Raw genomic sequence first — 23,034 nt, 5'->3', positions numbered from 1 at the left:
GGGGGTCAATGGGGGTAATGGGGGTCAATGAGGGGTACTGGGGTAATGGGGGCAATGGGGGTCAACAAGGGTACTGGGGTAATGGAGGGCAATGGGGTAATGGGGGCAATGGGGGTAATGGGGGCAATGAGGCCAATGGGGGACAATGGGGGACAATCAGGGACAATGGGGGGGGGAGGAAGAAAGTATCTGGGGGGCCCCCCTGGACCAGGACCCTGGGCAAGGCCTGGATATGGGGCTGTCCCCCCAATACGATCCCCAACTGGTCTCAGGTGCCTCCATCCCTCATGGACCCATTGGGCCCCTCATGGACCCAGATGCTGGTCCTATGGGCCCCATTGGGCCCCTCATGGACCCAGATGCTGGCCCTATGGGGCCCATTGGGCCCCTCATGGACCCAGATGCTGGTCCTATGGGTCCCATTGGGTCCCTCATGGACCCAGATGCTGGTCCCATGGCTCCCATTGGGCCCCTCATGGACCCAGATGCTGGTCCTATGGGTCCCATTGGGCCCCTCATGGACCCAGATGCTGGTCCCATAGCTCCCATTGGGTCCCTCATGGACCCAGATGCTGGTCCCATGGCTCCCATTGGGTCCCTCATGGGCCCAGATGCTGGTCCCATTGGGTGCCCATACCCACGTCCCCCTGCCCCTCCATGGCTCCTATCCCCCAGGTCCCCCCATGGGCGCCCCATTCCCCCCCCACCCCCCAGGACCGCAGGGGCCCCTCTGTGGTCTCCAGCTCCTCCCCGGCAGCCGGAGCAGGAAGGGCCCAGCATCCGGGTTCCCATTGACCCCCGCGGCGCCGTGGGGCGCAGGCGCAGCACCCGCAGCTTCCGCAGGTCCCACCCGGGCCCCACAGCGCGGCCGCCTGCACTGGGGGGGGGGCCCAGGGCCCACGGACCCCCCCGGACACCATCGGGACAAGGACTTCTCCGGGAGGAGGGAAGGAGCCGGCGGTGGTGGTGGTGGCCCCATCGCCACCAGCTCCTGGGGCTCCTGGAGGGGAAGGACCCCCCCTTGCTGTAGGAGCCTCCTGAGGACTCATCTCCATCGCTGGAAGTGGTCCCGTCAGGATCCCGTCTCCGTTGACACCCCACAGGACCCATCTCCATTGACACCCAACCAGCACCCATCTCCACTGATACCCTACTGGACCCATCACCATTGACACCCTACAGCACCCATCTCCACTGATACCCTACTGGACCCATCACCATTGACACCCTACAGCACCCATCTCCACTGATACCCTACTGGACCCATCTCCACTGACACCCTACTGGACCCATCACCATTGACACCCTACTGGACCCATCTCCATTGACACCCTACTGGACCCATCACCATTGACACCCTACTGGACCCATCACCATTGACACCCTACTGGACCCATCTCCATTGACACCCAACCAGGACCCATCTCTATTCACAGCCAACCAGGACCCATCACCATTGACACCCTACAGCACCCATCTCCATTGACACCCAACCAGGACCCATCTCTGTTCACACCAACCAGGACCCATCTCCATTAACACCCTACTGGACCCATCTCCATTAACACCCTACTGGACCCATCTCCATTAACACCCTACTGGACCCATCTCCATTGACACCCTACTGGACCCATCTCCACTGACATCCAACCAGGACCCATCTCTATTCGCACCCAACCAGGACCCATCACCATTGACACCCAGCCAGCACCCATCTCCATTGACACCCTACAGGACCCATCTCTATTCGCACCCAACCAGGACCCATCTCCATTGACACCCTACAGGACCCATCTCCATTGACACCCTACCAGCACCCATCTCTATTCACACCCAACCAGGACCCATCTCCATTGACACCCTAGAGGACCCATCTCTATTCGCACCCAACCAGGACCCATCTCCATTGACACCCCACAGGACCCATCTCCATTGACACCCAACCAGCACCCATCACCTCTCCATCCAATGGAGACCTGGCGCCAGTGTGCCCAGTGGCTGGTGGCCGCGCGGGTGCTGCCGGGGGGGCACCGGGCCAGCAGCGCCGTGGGGCAGGTCTGGGACCTGGCCCAGGCCCTGAGGGATGGGGTCTTGCTCTGTCACCTCCTCAATGCCCTCCTGCCCCAGGCTGTGCCCCCCCGCGACATCTGCCCCAGGCCCCAGATGTCCCAGGTGAGACCAAAGGGGGGGGAATTGCCCCCGGGGGGGGGGTATCTTGGGGGGGGGGGGGAATTACACCAGGGTGGGGTATGGGGTGGTGGTGACACTGGTGTGAATGAGGGTGATGGTAATGGGGTGATGGGGATGAGGAGGGCGGTGGTGGTGGTGATGGGTGATGACGATGGAGGTGATGGTGGTGATGGGTGATGATGATGGACGTGATGCTGGAGTCAATGGGGATGATGATGGTGACAAAGGGGGTGATGGTGGATGAAGATGATGATGATGATGGTGGGTAGAGAACATGGGGTAATGGTGCTGGTACCAGTGGAAGTTGCTGTTGACAGTGAAGGGGGTGATGATGATGGTGATGATGATGGAGGTGATGGTGTTGACAACGGGGTTGATGGTGGGTGAAGATGATGATGATGATGGGTAGAAAAGGTGGGGTAATGGTGGTGGTACCAGTGGACAATGCTGTTGACAGTGGAGGTGGTGATGATGATGGTGATGATGGGGCGATGATGACGGAGGTGATGATGGTGACAACAGACTTGATGGTGGTGATGATGGATGGAGAACATGTGGATAATGGTGATGGAACCAGTGGCCAATGCTGTTGACAGTGGGGATGATGATGATGGTGATGAGGATGATGATGGGTGATGATGAGGAAGGTGACGCTGGTGCCAATGGGGATGATGATGACGGTGACAATAGGGTTGATGGTGATGACAATGGAAGGAGAACATGGGGATGATGGGGAGGATGATGATGATGATGGAGGTGGTGCTGGTGCCGATGGTGCTGATGGGGATGATGATGATGATGGTGGCAATGGAGTTGATGGCGATGATGACAAGGATGATGGTGGTGATGGTGGCAGTGGGTGTGATGATGATGGAGGTGGTGATAATGATGATGGAGCTGATGGTGCTGATGGTGCTGATGGTGTTGATGGTGCTGATGGTGCTGATGGTGCTGATGGTGTTGATGGTGCTGATGGTGCTGATGGAGCTGATGGTGTTGATGGAGCTGATGGAGCTGATGGTGTTGATGGAGCTGATGGAGCTGATGGAGCTGATGGTGCTGATGGAGCTGATGGTGTTGATGGAGCTGATGGAGCTGATGGTGTTGATGGAGCTGATGGTGTTGATGGAGCTGATGGTGCTGATGGTGCTGATGGTGCTGATGGAGCTGATGGTGTTGGTGGTGCTGATGGAGCTGATGGTGCTGATGGTGCTGATGGTGCTGATGGTGCTGATGGTGTTGATGGAGCTGATGGTGCTGATGGTGCTGATGGAGCTGATGGTGTTGATGGTGCTGATGGAGCTGATGGAGCTGATGGAGCTGATGGCGCTGATGGCACTGATGGTGTTGATGGTGCTGATGGTGCTGATGGTGTTGATGGAGCTGATGGTGCTGATGGAGCTGATGGTGCTGATGGAGCTGATGGAGCTGATGGTGTTGATGGAGCTGATGGAGCTGATAGTGCTGATGTTGAGCTGATGGTGTTGATGGTGCTGATGGTGCTGATAGTGCTGATGTTGAGCTGATGGTGTTGATGGTGCTGATGATGCTGATGGTGTTGATGGTGCTGATGGTGCTCATGGAGCTGATGGAGCTGATGGTGTTGATGGAGCTGATGGAGCTGATAGTGCTGATGTTGAGCTGATGGTGTTGATGGTGCTGATGGTGCTGATAGTGCTGATGTTGAGCTGATGGTGTTGATGGTGCTGATGATGCTGATGGTGTTGATGGTGCTGATGGTGTTGATGGAGCTGGTGGTGCTGATGGTGCTGATGGAGCTGATGGTGCTGATGGAGCTGATGGTGTTGATGGTGCTGATGGTGCTGATGGTGCTGATGGAGCTGATGGAGCTGATGGAGCTGATGTTGAGCTGATGGTGTTGATGGTGCTGATGGTGCTGATGATGCTGATGGTGTTGATGGTGCTGATGATGCTGATGGTGTTGATGGAGCTGATGGTGCTGATGGAGCTGATGGGGCTGATGGTGCTGACAATGGGGCTGCCAATGGGGGAGCCACCGGGTGCTGATGGTGCCGGTGCCACCACAGTTCCTGTGCCTGAGGAACATCCGCACCTTCCTGACCGCCTGTGCTGACAAGTTCGGGCTCCCGAAGCACCGGCTCTTCGGCGCCTTCGACCTCTTCGACGTCCGCGACTTCGGCAAGGTGGGACCCACACGTGTGGGGCAGAGCCGGGGGGGAGCCGGGGGTCGTCCTCCCCCTGGCTCCAATGGCTCCTCCATGTCCCCAGGTCATTGAGACCCTCTCGACGCTCTCCTGGACCCCCATCGCCCAGAGCAAAGGGCTCATGTGAGTGGGGAGGAGCTGGGGGGGGGGGGGCATTCCCAATGGATTCATTGTCCGGGTTACTGGCTCCCAATGGATCCATCATCTGGGTCCCTCATTCCTGATGGATCCAGGTCCTGGTTCCTGATGGATCCATCATCCAGGTCCTGCTTCCTGATGGATCCAAGTTCTGGTTCCCAATGGATCCATCATCAGGGTCCTGCTTCCTGATGGATCCATCATCAGGGTCCTGGTTCCCAATGGATCCATCATCAGGGTCCTGCTTCCCGATGGATCCATCACCCAGGTCCTGGTTCGTGATGGATCCAGGTCCTGGTTCCCAATGGATCCATCATCAGGGTCCTGCTTCCCAATGGATCCATCACCCAGGTCCTGGTTCGTGATGGATCCAGGTCCTGGTTCCCAATGGATCCATCATCAGGGTCCTGCTTCCTGATGGAACTTTCATCCGGATCCTTGTTCTCAATTTCTCCATCCTCTGGGTCCCTTGTTCCTGATGGATCCAGGTCCTGGTTCCCGATGGATCCATCACCCAGGATGTATGTGTCCCTCCCACAGGCCCTTCCCCACCGGTGACTGTGTTGGGGACGAGGACATCTACAGCGGCCTCTCTGACCTCATTGAGTGAGTGGGGACAATGGGGTCAATGGAGGCAATGGGAGCAATGGGGGCAATGGGGGCAATGGGGGCAATGGGAGCAATGGGGGTAATGGGGACAATGGGGGCAATGGGGGCAATGGAGACATTGGGGTCAATGGGGGCAATGGGAGCAATGAGGGCAATGGGGGCAATGGGGTCAATGGGGGCAATGGGGGCAATGGGGGCAATGGGGACAATGGGGGCAATGGGGGCAATGGGGTAATTGGGGGGTATTTAAGGGGTAAAGGGGGTGTTAGGGGTTATTTAAGGGGTAAAGGGGTATTAGGGGGTATTTAAGGGGTAAAGGGGGTATTTAGAGGCTATTTAAGGGATAAAAGGGTATTAGGGGGTATTTAAGGGGTAAAGGGGGTATTAGGGGGGTATTGGGGGAATTTAAGGGGTAAATGGGGTATTGGGGGTATTTAAGGGGCAAATGGGGAACGGGGGGTCATTGGGGGTATTTAAGGGGTAAAGGGGGTATTGAGGGTATTTAAGGGGCAAATAGGGAACGGGGGGTCATTGGGGGTATTTAAGGGGTAAAGGGGTTATGGGGGGTATTTAAGGGGTAAATGGGGAACGGGGGGTCATTGGGGGTATTTAAGGGGTAAATGGGGTCATTGCGGGTATTTAAGGGGTAAATGGGGTCATTGCGGGTATTTAAGGGGTAAAGGGGGGTCATTGGGGGTATTTAAGGGGTAAAGGGGGTATGGGGGGCATTTAAGGGGTAAATGGGGTACGGGGGGTCATTGGGGGTATTTAAGGGGTAAAGGGGGTATTGGGGGGGTATTGGGGGTATTTAAGGGGTAAATGGGGTACGGGGGGTCATTGGGGGTATTTAAGGGGTAAAGGGGGTATTGGGGGTATTTAAGGGGTAAAGGGGGTACGGGGGGTCATTGGGGGTATTTAAGGGGTAAAGGGGTATTGGGGGGTATTGGGGGTATTTAAGGGGTAAAGGGGATATTGGGGGGTATTGGGGGTATTTAAGGGGTAAAGGGGATATTGGGGGGTATTGGGGGTATTTAATGGGTAAAGGGGATATTGGGGGTATTTAAGGGGTAAAGGGGGTCATTGGGGGTACCTAAGGGGTGAAGGGGTACGGGGGGGTCACTTGCCCCCCCGGCAGCGACACGGCGGAGGAGGACGATGACCTCTACGACTGCGTGGAGGCCGAGGGCGACGACGGCGACGACGTCTACGAGGACCTGATGCGAGCGGAGCCCCCCCCCGCCACGGTGGGGCCCGACGGGGGAGCCCAGGGCATGGGGGGGGGGGGACACCCCCAAGCATTGGGTTCAATGGGGGTCCCGCTGTGTGCAGAAGGTGGAGGTGGACCGGAGGCTCTGCTGCCTCCAGGAGCTGAGGCTGACGGAGGAGAGGTACACGGAGACCCTGGAGGCGATCTGCCAGGTGGGGTAAAGGGATGGGGGTAGTGGGGTGGGGGGGTAGGGGGTATGGGGTATGGGGGTATGGGATATGGGATATGGGGTATGGGGTATGGGGATATGGGGTATGGGGTATGGGATATGGGGTATGGGATATGGGGTATGGGGTATGGGATATGGGATATGGGGTATGGGATATGGGGTATGGGATATGGGATATGGGATATGGGATATGGGGTATGGGGTATGGGGTATGGGATATGGGGTATGGGGTATGGGATATGGGGTATGGGATATGGGGATATGGGATATGGGATATGGGATATGGGGTATGGGGTATGGGATATGGGATATGGGATATGGGGTATGGGATATGGGGTATGGGGATATGGGGATATGGGATATGGGATATGGGATATGGGGATATGGGGGTATTGGATATGGGATATGGGATATGGGATATGGGGATATGGGATATGGGATATGGGGTATGGGATATGGGGATATGGGGTATGGGATATGGGGTATGGGATATGGTTGGATATGGTTGGATATGGGCAATCTGGTGGACCTTGGGGACCCGAGGGCACATGGGAATGTGGTGGGGCGTGGGGGCCATGGGGGCCGTGGGGGCCATTGAGGACCCTGGGGGCTGGAGGTGCAGGGGCCGGGGCCCTGGGCAGGTCCCCCCAGTGCTCCCAGTGACCCCAGTGCCCCCCCCCAGCACTTCCTGCGGCCGCTGCGGCACTTCCTGCAGCCCCAGGACCTGGAGAGCATCTTCATCAACATCGAGGTGAGCCCGTGGCCCCCACTGAGCCCCACTGAGCCCCATTGAGCCCCATTCCCCCCTTTGAGCCCCCATTGCCCCCCATTGAGCCCCATTGCCCCCCACTGAGCCCCATTGCCACCATTGCCCCCCCATTGAGCCCCCATTGCTCCCCATTGAGCAAAATCGAGAGCCCATTGAGCCCCAGTGCCCCCCATTGCCCTCAACTGAGCCCCATTGCCCCCCACTGGGATCCATTGCCCCCATTGAGCCCTATTGCCCCCCATTGTACCCCATTGAGCCCAATTGCCCCCACTGCCCACCACTGAGCTCCATTGCCCCCCATTGAGCCCCATTGCCACCATTGTCCCCCATTAAGGCCCCATTGAGCCCCATTGCCCCCCATTGAGACCCATTGTCCCCCATTGAGCCCCATTGCCACCACTGCCCCCGACTGAGCTCCCATTGTTCCCCATTGAGCCCCTATTGAGACCCTATTGAGCCCCGTTGTCCCCATTACCCCCCATTGAGCCCCACTGCCCCCCACTGAACCCCATTGAGTCCCATTGCCTCCCAATGAACACCCATTGAGACCCCATTGCCTCTGCATTGCCCCCCATTGCCCCCCAGTGATCCCCATTGCCACCATTGAGCCCCCATTGAGCTCCTTTGCCACCATTGCCCCCCATTGCCCCCCATTGCCCCTGCCCCACAGGAGCTGCTGCAGCTGCACCGGCTCTTCCTGGGGGAGCTGCGGGAGGCACTTGGGGGGCCCGGGGGGAGCCGAGGGCTGCCCCCCCTCTTCCTGGCCTACAAGGAGAGGTGAGGGGTAATGGGGGTAATGGGGTAATGGGAGCGATGGGTGTATTGGGGGGTAATGGGGGCAATGGGGGCAATGGAGGCAATGAGGGCAATGGGGGCAATGGGGGCAATGAGGGTAATGAGGGCAAAGGGGCAATGGGGGCAATGGGGGTAATGGAGGCAATGGGGGTGATGGGGGCAATGGGGGCAATGGGGGTATTGGGGGTAATGGGGGCAATGGGGGTAATGGAGGCAATGGGGGTAATGGGGGCAATGGGGGCAATGGGGGCAATGGGGGATAATGGGGTAAAGGGGGCAATGGGGGGTAATGGGAGGCAATGGGGGTAATGGGGGACCCAGAGATTGTTCTGGGGGGCAACTTGGGTACGTTTGGGGGGGGGGGTTGGCTCCATTTGGGTCCATTTTGTGTTAATTTGGGTGGGGTTTGGGTCCATTTGGGTGGATTTTGGGTGCATTTAGGTCTATTTGGGTAGGGTTTGGGTGCATCTGGGTCCATTTGGCTGCATTTGGGTGCATTTGGCCTCTCCCCCCCAGGTTCCTGCTCTACGGCCGCTACTGCAGCCAAGTGGAAGCGGCCGCGCGGCGCCTGGAGCATCTCTCCTCCAGCACCGACCTGCACATGAAGCTGCAGGTGGGGCACGGGACCCCATAGAGCCCATAGAGACCCATAGAGCCCATAGAGACCCATAGAGACCCATAGAGACCCATAGAGCCCATAGAGACCATAGAGACCCATAGAGACCCATAGAGATCATAGAGACCCATAGAGCCCATAGAGACCATAGAGCCCATAGAGACCCATAGAGACCCATAGAGACCCATAGAGCCCATAGAGACCCATAGAGACCCATAGAGCCCCATAGAGCCCATAGAGACCATAGAGACCCATAGAGACCCATAGAGATCATAGAGACCCATAGAGACCATGGAGACCCATAGAGACCCATAGAGACCCATAGAGCCCATAGGGACCCATAGAGACCATGGAGACCCATAGAGACCCATAGAGACCCATAGAGCCCATAGAGACCCATAGAGACCCATAGAAACCCATAGAGCCCATAGAGACCCATAGAGACCATGGAGACCCATAGTGACCCATAGAGACCCATAGAGACCATGGAGACCCATAGAGACCATAGAGACCCATAGAGGCCCATAGAGACCCATAGAGACCATAGAGCCCATAGAGACCATAGAGACCCATAGAGACCCATAGAGACCCATAGAGACCATAGAGCCCATAGAGACCATAGAGACCCATAGAGACCCATAGAGACCATAGAGACCATAGAGACCCATAGAGACCCATAGAGACCATAAAGACCATAGAGACCCATAGAGACCCATAGAGATCATAGAGACCCATAGAGACCCATAGAGACCATAGAGACCCATAGAGACCCATAGAGACCATAGGGACCCATAGAGACCCATAGAGACCATAGGGACCCATAGAGACCCATAGAGACCCATAGAGCCCACAGAGACCCATAGAGACCATAGAGCCCATAGAGACCCACAGAGACCATAGAGACCCATAGAGCCCATAGAGACCCACAGAGACCATAGAGACCCATAGAGACCATAGAGACCCATAGAGACCATAGAGACACATAGACACCATAGGCACCATAGATACCCATAGACCCCACAGACACCCATTGACCCCATAGACACCCATAGACCCCATAAATACCATAGACCCCATAGACACCCATAGACACCATAGACCCCATAGCCACCCATAGCCACCCATAGACACCATAGACCCCATAGACCACATAGACCGCATTGACCCCATAGACACCCATAGACCCCATAGACCCCCTAGACCCTATAGAACCCTCCCAGCACCCCCCGTGTCCTCCCATCCCTCACGTCCCCCATAGACTCCTCCAGTTCCCCTGTGACCCCAAACCCCCCAGACCCCCCAATCCCTATAGCCCCCCATTACCCCCCATAGCCCCCCATTACTCCCCATAACTCCCCATGTCCCCCGTGACCCCCAGGAGTGCTCCCAACGAGCCAACAATGGGCGCTTCTCCCTCCGGGACCTGCTGATGGTGCCGATGCAGCGGGTGCTCAAGTACCACCTCCTGCTGCAGGTGTGACCGTGGGGGCAATGGGGCAATGGGGCAATGGGGCAATGGGGCAATGGGGGTAATGGGGGCAATGGGGGTAATGGGGCAATGGGGGTAATGGGAGTAATGGGGGCAATGGGGCAATGGGGGCAATGGGGTAATGGGGCAATGGGGGCAATGGGAGTAATGGGGGTAATGGGGCAATGGGGGTAATGGGAGTAATGGGGGCAATGGGGCAATGGGGGCAATGGGGTAATGGGGCAATGGGGACAATGGGAGTAATGGGGTAATGGGGGAAATGAGGGCAATGGGGTAATGGGGCAATGGGGGCAATGGGGGTAATGGGGTAATGGGGCAATGGGGGGCAATGGGGGTAATGGGGGTAATGGGGGCAATGGGGCAATGGGGCAATGGGAGTAATGGGGGCAATGGGGGCAATGGGGGCAATGGGGGTAATGGGGTAATGGGGCAATGGGGGGCAATGGGGGCAATGGGGTAATGGGGCAATGGGGGCAATGGGGGTAATGGGGTAATGGGGGCAATGGGGGCAATGGGGGTAATGGGGTAATGGGGCAATGGGGGCAATGGGGGTAATGGGGTAATGGGGCAATGGGGGGCAATGGGGGCAATGGGGGTAATGGGGTAATGGGGCAATGGGGGGCAATGGGGGCAATGGGGGTAATGGGGGCAATGGGGGCAATGGGGTAATGGGGGCAATGGGGGCAATGGGGTAATGGGGCAATGGGGGGCAATGGGGCAATGGGGGTAATGGGGTTAATGGGGATAATGGGGGCAATGGGGCAGTGGGGACAATGGGGACAATGGGGGTCATCAAGGCTCCATGGAGCAGCCTTGGGTCCCTTGGGTCCATCCCTATGGGGTATCCATGGGTCCCGTGGGGAGAGGGGAGCCTGGCTCCCACCCAGGGGTTTCCCTTTGGGACCGCTTTGGGATGGGGGGGCCCATTCCTGACCCCTCATCCCTGCCCCATAGGAGCTGGTGAAGTTGACCCCGGACCCAGCCGAGAGGGACAGGCTGAGGGTGGCCCTGGATGCCATGAGAGTGGGTCCTGGGGGGCCGGGGGGGGGGTCCTGGGGGGGGTTAGGGGGGGCCTGAGGACATCTGGGGGTGTCCTATGGGGCTTTTGGGTCTTGGGGGGACGCAATGGGTCCGTTGGGGGGGTCCTGATGGGGTCTTGGGGGGACCCAATGGGTCCGTTGGGGGGGGTCCTGATGGGGTCTTGGGGGGACGCAATGGGTTTTGGGGTAGCTGGGAGGATGCTTGGATAAATGTGGGGGGGATTGGGGGGTTTCTATGGGGCGCTTTGGGGTACTTGGGGGGCTTTTGGGTACTTGTGGGTCTGAGGGGGTCCCTGACGCTGCCCCCCAGGACCTGGCTCAATGCGTGAACGAGGTGAAACGGGACAACGAGACCCTGAAGCAGCTCACGAGTGTCCAGCTTTGCCTCCATAACATGGTGGGGACCCCCCCCAGACCCCCCCCTCCCCAAACACACCCCATGGGGCCCCACAACCACCCCATGGCACCCCCCATGTCCCCTTCCACCCCCCCCCCCCCCAGCCGCAGTCCCTGGCACAGTTTGGGCGCCCCAAGATCGATGGAGAACTGAAGGTGTCCAGCACGGAGCGGAGATCCAAGGTGGACAGGTAGGAAGGGAAGAGGGGCACAAAGGGGACACCACATGCCCCATACCCCATATCCCATATCCCATATCCCATATCCCACATCCCACATCCCATACCCCATACCCCATATCCCATACCCCATACCCCATATCCCCATACCCCATATCCCCATATCCCATACCCCATATCCCATATCCCATATCCCATATCCCATACCCCATATCCCATATCCCACATCCCATACCCCATATCCCATATCCCATACCCCATATCCCATACCCCATACCCCATATCCCATACCCCATACCCCATATCCCCATACCCCATATCCCATACCCCATACCCCATATCCCATATCCCATACCCCATACCCCATATCCCCATACCCCATATCCCATACCCCATACCCCATATCCCCATATCCCATATCCCATACCCCATATCCCATATCCCATACCCCATATCCCATACCCCATACCCCATATCCCCATACCCCATATCCCATACCCCATACCCCATACCCCATATCCCACATCCCATACCCCATACCCCATATCCCCATATCCCATATCCCATACCCCATACCCCATATCCCATATCCCATACCCCATACCCCATATCCCCATATCCCATATCCCATACCCCATACCCCATACCCCATATCCCATACCCCATACCCCATACCCCATATCCCACATCCCATACCCCATACCCCATATCCCCATATCCCATATCCCATACCCCATACCCCATACCCCATATCCCATACCCCATACCCCATATCCCCATATCCCATATCCCATACCCCATACCCCATATCCCCATATCCCATACCCTATATCCCATATCCCATGCCCCATATCCCACCCCCCACACCCCACATCCCAGGTACGGATTCCTCCTGGACAAGGCTCTCATCATCTGCAAGCGCCGGGGGGACTCCTATGAGGCCAAGGACGTCGTGGACCTGCAGAGCCACCAAGTGCGGGATGGGGGCATCAGCGCCCGCGATGGCAAGAAGGTACCTGGATCCCAGCGGATCCCAGCATCCATGTCCATGGAGACTCCCAGCATCCAGGTCTGGTGCATCCCAGCATCCATGTCCATGGAGACCCCCAGCATCCATGTACCAAGTGTCCATGTCCATAGTGGACAAGCAGAAGCTTGGATATGGTCTCCGGTGATGTCCCCATTGATGCCCCACTGATGTCCCCATTGATGCCCCACTGATGTCCTCATTGATGTCCCCATTGATGCCCCACTGATGTCCTCATTGATGTCCCCATTGATGCCCCAGTGATGTCTTCATTGATGTCCCCATTGATGCCCCAGTGATGTCCCCATTGATGCCCCAATTGATGCCCCAGTGATCTCCCAGTGATGTCCCCATTGTTGTCCCTATTGATGTCCCCAGTGATGTCCCCATTGATGCCCCATTGATTCCCCATTGACGCCCCAGTGTCGGGGTGCTGCTGACCCCATTGTCCCCACAGTGGACCCACACATTCCTGCTCATCGAGGCCGGAGGTCTCCAGGGCTATGAGCTGTTCTTCAAGACCCATGAGCTGAAGAAGAAGTGGCTGGAGCAGTTCGAGATGGCCCTGTAGGTGCACCCAAGGGTGGGGGGGACGTCACCCATTGGGGTCCGGGGTGGGGGGGGGTCCTTGGGGGTCAATGGTGTCCCGTCCCCCCCCCAATTGTCCTGCCAGGTCCAACATCTTCCCTGAGCACGCGCTGGCGGACGGACACGAATTCCAGATGTTCTCCTTCGAGGACACCACCTCCTGCAGGGCCTGCCAGATGCTGCTCAGGTGGGAGCCCGAAGCCGCAGCACCCATCCCATGGTGTCCTGCACCCATCCCATAATATCCCCAACCCATCCCATGGTGTCCTGCACCCATCCCATAATATCCCCAACGCATCCCATGGTGTCCTGCACCCATCCCATAATATCCCCAACCCATCCCATGGTGTCCTGCACCCATCCCATAATATCCCCAACCCATCCCATGGTGTCCCGCACCCATCCCATAATATCCCCAACGCATCCCATGGTGTCCTGCACCCATCCCATGGTGTCCGGCACCCATCCCATAATATCCCCAACCCATCCATGATGATCCCAACCCATCCCATGGTGTCCGGCACCCATCCCATAATATCCCCAACCCATCCATGATGATCCCAACCCATCCCATGGTGTCCCGCACCCATCCCATAATATCCCCAACGCATCCCATGGTGTCCTGCACCCATCCCATGGTGCCCAGCACCCATCCCATAATATCCCCAACCCATCCCATGGTGTCCTGCACCCATCCCATAATATCCCCAACCCATCCCATGGTGTCCCGCACCCATCCCATAATATCCCCAACGCATCCCATGGTGTCCTGCACCCATCCCATGGTGTCCGGCACCCATCCCATAATATCCCCAACCCATCCATGATGATCCCAACCCATCCCATGGTGTCCGGCACCCATCCCATAATATCCCCAACCCATCCATGATGATCCCAACCCATCCCATGGTGCCCCGCACCCATCCCATAATATCCCCAACGCATCCCATGGTGTCCTGCACCCATCCCATGGTGCCCAGCACCCATCCCATAATATCCCCAACCCATCCATGGTGTCCCGCACCCATCCCATAATATCCCCAACCCATCCCATGGTGTCCCGCACCCATCCCATAATATCCCCAACCCATCCATGGTGTCCTGCACCCATCCATGGGTCCATGGTGGGTGCAAGGGGGTCCATGGGGGGGTGCAAGGGGGTCCATGATGGGTGCAAGGGGGTCCACGGGTGGGTGCAAGGGGGTCCATGGATGGGTGCAAGGGGGTCCATGGGTGGGTGCAAGGGGGTCCATGATGGGTGCAAGGGGGTCCATGATGGGTGCAAGGGGCTCCTTGGGTGGGTGCAAGGGGGTCCATAATGGGTGCAAGGGGGTCCATGGTGGGTGCAAGGGGGTCCATGATGGGTGCAAGGGGGTCCATAATGGGTGCAAGGGGGTCCATGGGTGGGTGCAAGGTGGGTCCATGGGTGGGTGCCAGGGGCTCCATGATGGGTGCAATGGGGTCCATGATGGGTGCCAGGGGCTCCATGGTGGGTGCAAGGGGGCTCCATGGTGGGTGCAAGGGGCTCCATGGATGGGTGCAAGGGGCTCCATGATGGGTGCCAGGGGCTCCATGGTGGGTGCCAGGGGCTCCATGGGTCCACCCCTTGCCCCGTGCCGCTGTCCCCAGGGGCACGTTCTACCAGGGCTATCGCTGCAGCCGGTGCCGGGCCCCCGCGCACAAGGAATGTCTGGGGCGGGTTGGGACCTGCGGTAGGGCCAGCGCCGGTGAGAGGCAGGAATGGGGTGGGATGCGATGGGATTGGGGGGGGCATCATGGAATGGGAGTGGGATCATCATGGATGGGTTGGGGACATCATGGGATGGGTTGGGATCATCATGGGATGGGTTGGGGACATCATGGGATGGGTTGGGGACATCATGGGATGGGTTGGGATCATCATGGGATGGGTTGGGATCATCATGGATGGGTTGGGATCATCATGGATGGGTTGGGGACATCATGGGATGGGTTGGGATCATCATGGGATGGGTTGGGGACATCATGGGATGGGTTGGGATCATCATGGATGGGTTGGGATCATCATGGGATGGGTTGGGATCATCATGGATGGGTTGGGGACATCATGGGATGGGTTGGGATCATCATGGGATGGGTTGGGATCATCATGGATGGGTTGGGGACATCATGGATGGGTTGGGGACATCATGGGGTGGATGAGGGGCACCATAGGGTTGGTGTGGGGCACCATGGGGTGGATGTGGGGCACTATGGGGTGGATGAGGGGCACCATGGGGTGGTCGGGACTGAGGTGGGGCAATCGTGGCCCCCCCCCGTCCATGACGCCCCCCAGCACCACCCCTGACGGGGCTGCCCCCCCCCCCCCCCCCCCACTGACTCCTCCCCTCTTCCCCCCCCCCCCCCCCAGATTCCAGCTCCGGCCCCAGGAAGGTACCGGGACAGCGGCTCTGGACGGGCTCAGATTCCCCACGTTGGGGGCGGGGAGGCCCCGGGGGGGGGGGAGGGGGGGGGGAAGGGGTCCGTGCCCATCCCCCCACCCCCCCACCCCCACCCCCCCAAGGGGCTCATTGGGGTCTCCTTGCTCCCCAGAACAAGCCCCAGCGCCCGGGCCCGGAGAAGGAGAGAGGAGGCCTTGGTGAGGCCATGGGGGTTGTGGGGCAGAGGGGGGGTTGTGGGGCACAGGGGGTGGGGGGGTTGTGGGGCAGAGGGGGGTTGTGGGGCACGGGGGGTGGGGGGGGTTGTGGGGCACGGGGGGTGGGGGAGGTTGTGGGGCAGAGGGGGGGTTGTGGGGCACGGGGGGTGGGGGGGGTGTGAGGCACAGGGGGTGGGGGAGGTTGTGGGGCAGAGGGGGGGTTGTTTGGCAGAAGGGGGTTGTGGGGCACAGGGGGTGGGGGGGTTGTGGGGCACAGGGGGTGGGGGAGGTTGTGGGGCAGAGGGGGGGTTGTTTGGCAGAAGGGGGTTGTGGGGCACAGGGGGTGGGGGGGTTGTGGGGCATAGGGGGGGTTGTGGGGCACAGGGGTTGGGGGTGGTTGTGGGGCAGAGGGGGGTTGTGGGGCACAGTGGTGGGGTGGTTGTGGGGCAGAGGGAGTGGGGGTGGTTGTGGGGCAGAGAGGGGTGGTTGTGGGGCAGAAGGGGTTCCTTGCCCCACAAGTCCCATTTCCCCCCCCACATTGGGTGCTCTCCTGCAGGGCTGCCCAAGATGGAAGCCCACCAGCCCTATAGCGGGGTCCCCCCACCGCCGGGCGCTATGGGGCCGGGCCTGCGCCTCAGCCCTGGGGACATCCTGGAGGTCACCGTGGCCGAGGCGGAGCAGCTCTGGTGGCAGGTGGGGATGGAGCCCCATGGATGTGGGGGGCGGGATTGGATGTATGGGGCAGAGCACCATGACCATGATGGATGGATCCCCTCTATGGGGCAGAGCACTATGGCCATGATTGGTGGATCCCCTCTATGGGGCAGAGCACTATGGCCATGATGGGTGGATCTCCTCTATGGGGCAGAGCGCTATGACCATGATGGATGGATCTCCTCTATGGGGCAGAGCACTATGGCCATGATTGGTGGATCCCCTCTATGGGGCAGAGCACTATGGCCATGATGGGTGGATCTCCTCTATGGGGCAGAGCGCTATGACCATGATGGATGGATCTCCTCTATGGGGCAGAGCACTATGGCCATGATTGGTGGATCCCCTCTATGGGGCAGAGCACTATGGCCATGATGGGTGGATCTCCTCTATGGGGCAGAGCGCTATGACCATGATGGATGGATCTCCTCTATGGGGCAGAGCACTATGGCCATGATTGATGGATCCCCTCTATGGGGCAGAGCACTATGGCCATGATGGATGGATCTTCTCTATGGGGCAGAGCGTTATGACCATGATGGATGGATCTCCTCTATGGGGCAGAGCGTTATGACCATGATGGATGGATCTCCTCTATGGGGCCCTTCCATCCTCTATGGGGCAGAGCGCTATGACCATGATGGATGGATCTCCTCTATGGGGCCCTTCCATCCCCTATGGGGCAGAGGAGCCCCCTTGGCTCCATGGCTCCTTCCTCCCTAGGGCCGGAACGTGGCCACTGGTGACCTGGGCTGGTTCCCCTGTGCCGCCGTGAAACCCTTCATCTGCGTGAGTTGGGGGTCCCAGCGCCCACCGCGGCACTTGGGGGCTCTATGGGGCTCCTCGACCCCCAACTCTGCTCCTCTCCCCCCAGGTGCCGCTGCCCGATCTCTCCATCTACCCCTGGTTGGTGGTGGGGACCCCCCAGTGGCCATGGGGTGCCCCAGTTCTCCTCCGGCCATGGGGAGCCCCTCACGGTCACCCCAGATCCATCCCCCCATAGCTCCAGGGCACCCCCGTTCCCATTGGGATCACCCCAAATCCCTCCCCAGGGTGACCCCAGGACCCCCTTTGGAGCCCCTCATCCATCACCCCATAGCCATGAGGACCCCCCACATCCTCCTCCTGCTTCTGTCCCACCACATCCTGCACCCCCCGCTCCCCCTGTATCCCACCCCATTCCCCATCCCATTCCCCACCCCATTCCCCATCCTATCCCCATCCTATCCCCATCCCATTCCATTCCATTCCCCATCCCATTCCCCATCCCATTCCATCCCATTCCCCATCCTATCCCCATCCCATTCCCCATCCCATTCCCCATCCCATTCCCCATCCCATTCCCCATCCCATCCCCATCCCATTCCCCATCCCATTCCCCATCCCATTCCATCCCATTCCCCATCCCATTCCCCATCCTATCCCCATCCCATTCCCCATCCCATTCCCCATCCCATTCCCCATCCCATTCCCCATCCCATCCCCATCCTATCCCCATCCCATTCCCCATCCTATCCCCATCCCATTCCCCATCCCATCCCCATCCCATTCCCCATCCCATTCCCCATCCCATTCCACCCCATTCCCCCCCATTCCCCATCCCATTCCCCATCCCATCCCCATCCCATTCCCCCCCATTCCCCATCCCATTCCCCATCCCATTCCATCCCATTCTCCCCCATTCCCCACCCCATTCCCCATCCCATCCCCATCCTATCCCCATCCCATTCCATTCCATTCCCCATCCCATTCCCCATCCCATTCCATCCCATTCCCCATCCTATCCCCATCCCATTCCCCATCCCATTCCCCATCCCATTCCCCATCCCATCCCCATCCCATTCCCCATCCCATTCCCCATCCCATTCCATCCCATTCCCCATCCCATTCCCCATCCCATCCCCATCCCATTCCACCCCATTCCCCCCCATTCCCCATCCCATTCCCCATCCCATCCCCACCCCATTCCCCCCCATTCCCCATCCCTGCTACCATCCCCATGGAACGCTCCCGGGATGGGGCAGGATGCAGGTTGGGGGGGGGGCTCACACTGCCCCATGGATCCCCCCCCAGGTACGCCGGCCCCATGGAGCGGGCGGAAGCGGAGCAGCTCCTTGCACCCCGCTCCGACGGCTCCTTCCTGGTGCGGCAGCGGGTGAAGGATGCGGCCGAGTTCGCCATCAGCATCAAGTGGGGACCGGGGGGCACCGCTGGGGTGGATGGGGGGGCACCATTGGGATGGATTGAGGGGGGGCAGCATTGGGATGGATTGAGGGGGGGCAGCATTGGGATGGATGGGGGGGGCAGCATTGGGATGGATTGAGGGGGGGCAGCATTGGGATGGATGGGGGGGGCAGCATTGGGATGGATGGGGGGGGCACCACTGGGATGGATGGAGGGGGGGGCCAGCATTGGGATGGATGGAGGGGAGCATTGGGGTGGATGGGGGGGGCACCATTGGGATGGATGGGGGGGGCTCCATTGGGATGGATGGGGGGGCAGCATTGGGATGGATGGGGGGGGGCAGCATTGGGATGGATGGGGGGGGGCAGCATTGGGATGGATGGGGGGGGGCAGCATTGGGATGGATGGGGGGGGCACCATTGGGGTGGATGGGGGGGGCAGCATTGGGATGGATGGGGGGGCAGCATTGGGATGGATGGGGGGGGGCAGCATTGGGATGGATGGGGGGGGGCAGCATTGGGATGGATGGGGGGGGCAGCATTGGGATGGATGGGGGGGGGCAGCATTGGGATGGATGGGGGGGGCAGCATTGGGGTGGATGGGGGGAGCACAGGGACCCCCGTTGGCTCCCCCCACCACGGCCCCACGGGCAGGTACCGCGGGGAGGTGAAGCACATCAAGGTGGTGACGGCGGAAGGGCTCTACCGGCTCACCGAGAAGAAGGCGTTCAAGGGGCTGGTGGTGAGCGCCGGGGGCCCCCCCCTGTTGGGGGTGTTTGGGGGCCCCCCCCCCGTGTTGGGGGTGTCTGGGGGGGCCCCCCCCGTGTTGGGGGTGCCTGGGGGGCCCACGCCGGACCCCGCTGCCCGCAGGAGCTGGTGGGGTTCTACCGGCGCTGCTCGCTCAAGGACGGCTTCAAGGCGCTGGACACGGCGCTGGTGGTGCCCTTCAAGGAGCCCGAGAGCAGGGGTGGAGGCCGGGCGAGCGGTAGGGGGGGGGGGAAGGGGGGGTGGGGGGGGGGGGATTGAGGTGGGGGATAGGGATAATGGGATGGAGGTGGTGGGATGGAAGTGATGGGATGGAGGGGGTGGGATGGAGGTGGGATGGAGGTGGTGGGATAAGGATGATGGGATAGAGGTAATGGGATGGAGTTGGGATGAAGGTGGTTGGATGGAGGTGATGGGATGGAGGTGGTGGGACGGAGGTGATGGTGATGAAGGTGGTTTAATGGAGGCGGAGAGATGGAGGTGGGATGGAAGGGGTGGGATGGATGTGATGGGATGGAAGGGGTGGGATGGATGTGATGGGATGGAAGGGGTGGGATGGATGTGATGGGATGGAGGAGGGATGGAGGGGATGTGGTGGAGGTGGTGGGATAAGGATGATGGGATGGAGCTGATGGGAATGGAGGAGGTAGGATGGAGGCAGGATGGACGTGATGAGGTGGAGGTGGGATGGAGGTGATGGGATGGAGGTGGTGGGATAAGGATGATGGGGTGGAGGTGATGGGGATGGAGGAGGGATGGATGTGATGGGATGGAGGTGGTGGTGTAGAGGTGGAATGGGGGTGGGATGGAGGTGATGGGAGGAGGTGGGATGGACATGATGTGGTGGAGGTGGTTGGATGGAGGTGATGGGATGGAGGGGGTGGGATGGAGGTGGGATGGAGGGGGTGCGATGGAGGTGGGGATGGTGGGGATGGAGGTACAGTGGTGATGGGATGGACATTGTGGGTCGCTGGGGATGGCCAAGAGCCGAGCTCAGGGATCAGCGATGGGATGAGTCCAGCAGGGACCAACAGCCAAGAGGGACAAGTTGGGTCCTGGGGCCACATCAATGGAGGTGGCCATGGGCTGGGTTGGGGGATGGCCAATGGGGCAGCCAAGGGGGCACGAATGGACCACATGGAGAGGACTTGGACATGGAGGGGATGAGCTGGGGGGACTCATCCATATCCATGTCCATGTCCGTATCCATGTGTCCATATCCATATCCATGTCCATATCCATGCCCATGTCCATATCCATGTATCCCTGCCCACGTCCATGTACCCATGTCCGTGTCCGTGTCGATCTCCAGGGGCCGTGCGCAGCTTTGGCTCAGCCAAGGCTCGCTACGACTTCAGCGCCCGGGACCGGACGGAGCTGACGCTGCGGGAGGGGGACATCGTGCGGGTGCTGAGCAAGAAGGGGCACCCGGGCTGGTGGAAAGGGGAGGTCTATGGACGGGTACGGCCCCAGGCCCACAGCGGTCATCGACATCCTCAACCTCCATCCGCATCCTCAGCCTCCATCCGCATCCTCAACCTCCATCCTCATCCTCAGCCTCCATCTGCATCCTCAACCTCCATCCGCATCCTCAGCCTCCATCCGCATCCTCAGCCTCCATCTGCATCCTCAACCTCCATCCACATCCTCCCACCTCCATCCTCATCCTCAATCTCCATCCTCATCCTCAACCTTCATCTGCATCCTCAGCCTCCATCTGCATCCTCAGCCTCCATCTGCATCCTCAACCTCCAGCCACATCCTCAGCCTCCATCCGCATCCTTCAGCCTCCATCCTCATCCTCAGCCTCCATCTGCATCCTCCAACCTCCATCCACATCCTCCAACCTCCATCCTCATCCTCAGCCTCCATCTGCATCCTCAGCCTCCATCCTCATCCTCAACCTCCATCTGCATCTTCAGCCTCCATCTGCATCCTCAGCCTCCATCCACATCCTCAGCCTCCATCCGCATCCTTCAACCTCCATCCACATCCTCAGCCTCCATCCGCATCCTTCAACCTCCATCCACATTCCCCAGCCTCTTCCCACCTTTTCCCAACCTCTTCCCACCTTCTCTCAACTTCATCCCACCTTCTCCCAGTCTCCTCCTGCCTTCTCCCAACCTCTAGTCACCTTCTCCCAACCTCATCCCACCTCCTCCCAACCCCATCCCACCTTCTCCAACCTCTTCCCACCTTTTCCCAACCTCTTTCCCCCTTCTCCCAACCCCATCCCACCTCCTCCCAACCCCATCCCACCTTTTCCCAACCTCATCCCACCTCCTCCCAACCCCATCCCACCTTCTCCAACCTCTTCCCACCTTTTCCCAACCTCTTTCCCCCTTCTCCTAACCCCATCCCACCTTTTCCCAACCCCATCCCACCTCCTCCCAACCCTTCTCCCAACACCTCCCTCTTTCCCAGGTCGGATGGTTCCCAGCCAACTACGTGGAAGAGGATTACTCGGAATACTGCTGACCATGGATGGATCCTCACCCATCCCACCCCACCTCCTACGGCCCCACCACTGTCCCCGTGTTAACTTATGCCTCCTCCTGCCCTGGAGGGGCAATAAACAGGGATCACATCCCATGGGAAGAGGCCGGGATGAGGCCATGGGATTGGGATCGATCTTTCCTGGAAGGGACCCAAAGTCCGGGCAGGTGCCGGGGTCAAGGCTGGAGCGATCGGAGCTGGGAATAAGCTTGGGAATGAGGCCATGGAAGGGGGAAAGGCTCCAGGAAGGGACCTGGATGCGGGGGCCCATCCCTGCGGCTCCATGCCATGAACTGCCCCGGCCTCAGCACACAATGGGGGGAATTGGGGTCTTGAGACCCAAAAAGGGAGGGTTGAGCCCCAAAATAGGGGGTTGAGACCCAAAAAGGACAGGTTGAGACCCAACACAGGAGCTTTGAGACCCCAAAAGGGGAGTTTGAGACCCAAAATAGAAGGTTGAGACTCAAAATGGGTGACTTGAGCCCCCAAAAAGGGTGCTTTAGACCCGGAATGGGGCTTGAGACCCAAAAATGGGAGGTTGAGACCCAAAAAGGGAGATTTGAGACCCGAACAGTGGGGTTTAGGACCCAAAAAGGGGTTTGGAGACCCAAGAAGGGGAGGTTGAGACCCAAAAATATGGGGTTTAGACCCCAAAATGGGTGTTTGAGACCCAAAATGGGCAGCTTGAGACCCAAAATAGGGGGTTTGAGACCCAAAATATGACATTTGGGCCCCAAAAAAGGGGATTTTCAGACCCAAAATAGAAGGCTGAGACTCAACATAGGCTTCTTGAGCCCCCCAAAG

At 59.3% G+C, this 23,034-nt stretch overlaps 1 protein-coding gene across 1 annotated transcript; it reads left to right on the top strand.

The window, feature by feature from the left end:
* Positions 1-178: 178 nt before the first annotated feature.
* Positions 179-22,335, top strand: VAV1 (vav guanine nucleotide exchange factor 1). Its single transcript, XM_065664676.1, has 27 exons — positions 179-2,172; positions 4,239-4,355; positions 4,441-4,499; positions 5,055-5,120; positions 6,259-6,367; positions 6,453-6,542; positions 7,242-7,310; positions 7,999-8,105; positions 8,640-8,736; positions 10,118-10,213; positions 11,183-11,251; positions 11,579-11,665; positions 11,770-11,855; positions 12,723-12,855; positions 13,328-13,437; positions 13,544-13,645; positions 15,088-15,185; positions 15,848-15,870; positions 16,030-16,075; positions 16,629-16,765; positions 17,510-17,575; positions 17,661-17,692; positions 18,860-18,976; positions 19,624-19,711; positions 19,840-19,954; positions 21,047-21,195; positions 22,159-22,335. Exons 1-27 carry the CDS (start codon positions 1,969-1,971, stop codon positions 22,210-22,212), a joined length of 2,526 nt encoding a protein of 841 aa, XP_065520748.1. The 5' UTR covers positions 179-1,968; the 3' UTR covers positions 22,213-22,335.
* Positions 22,336-23,034: the final 699 nt, after the last annotated feature.

Source organism: Lathamus discolor, unplaced genomic scaffold (genome assembly GCF_037157495.1).
Source record: "Lathamus discolor isolate bLatDis1 unplaced genomic scaffold, bLatDis1.hap1 Scaffold_51, whole genome shotgun sequence".
NCBI classification, from domain to species: domain Eukaryota; kingdom Metazoa; phylum Chordata; class Aves; order Psittaciformes; family Psittacidae; genus Lathamus; species Lathamus discolor.
This window is presented reverse-complemented; position numbering and strand designations above follow the sequence as displayed.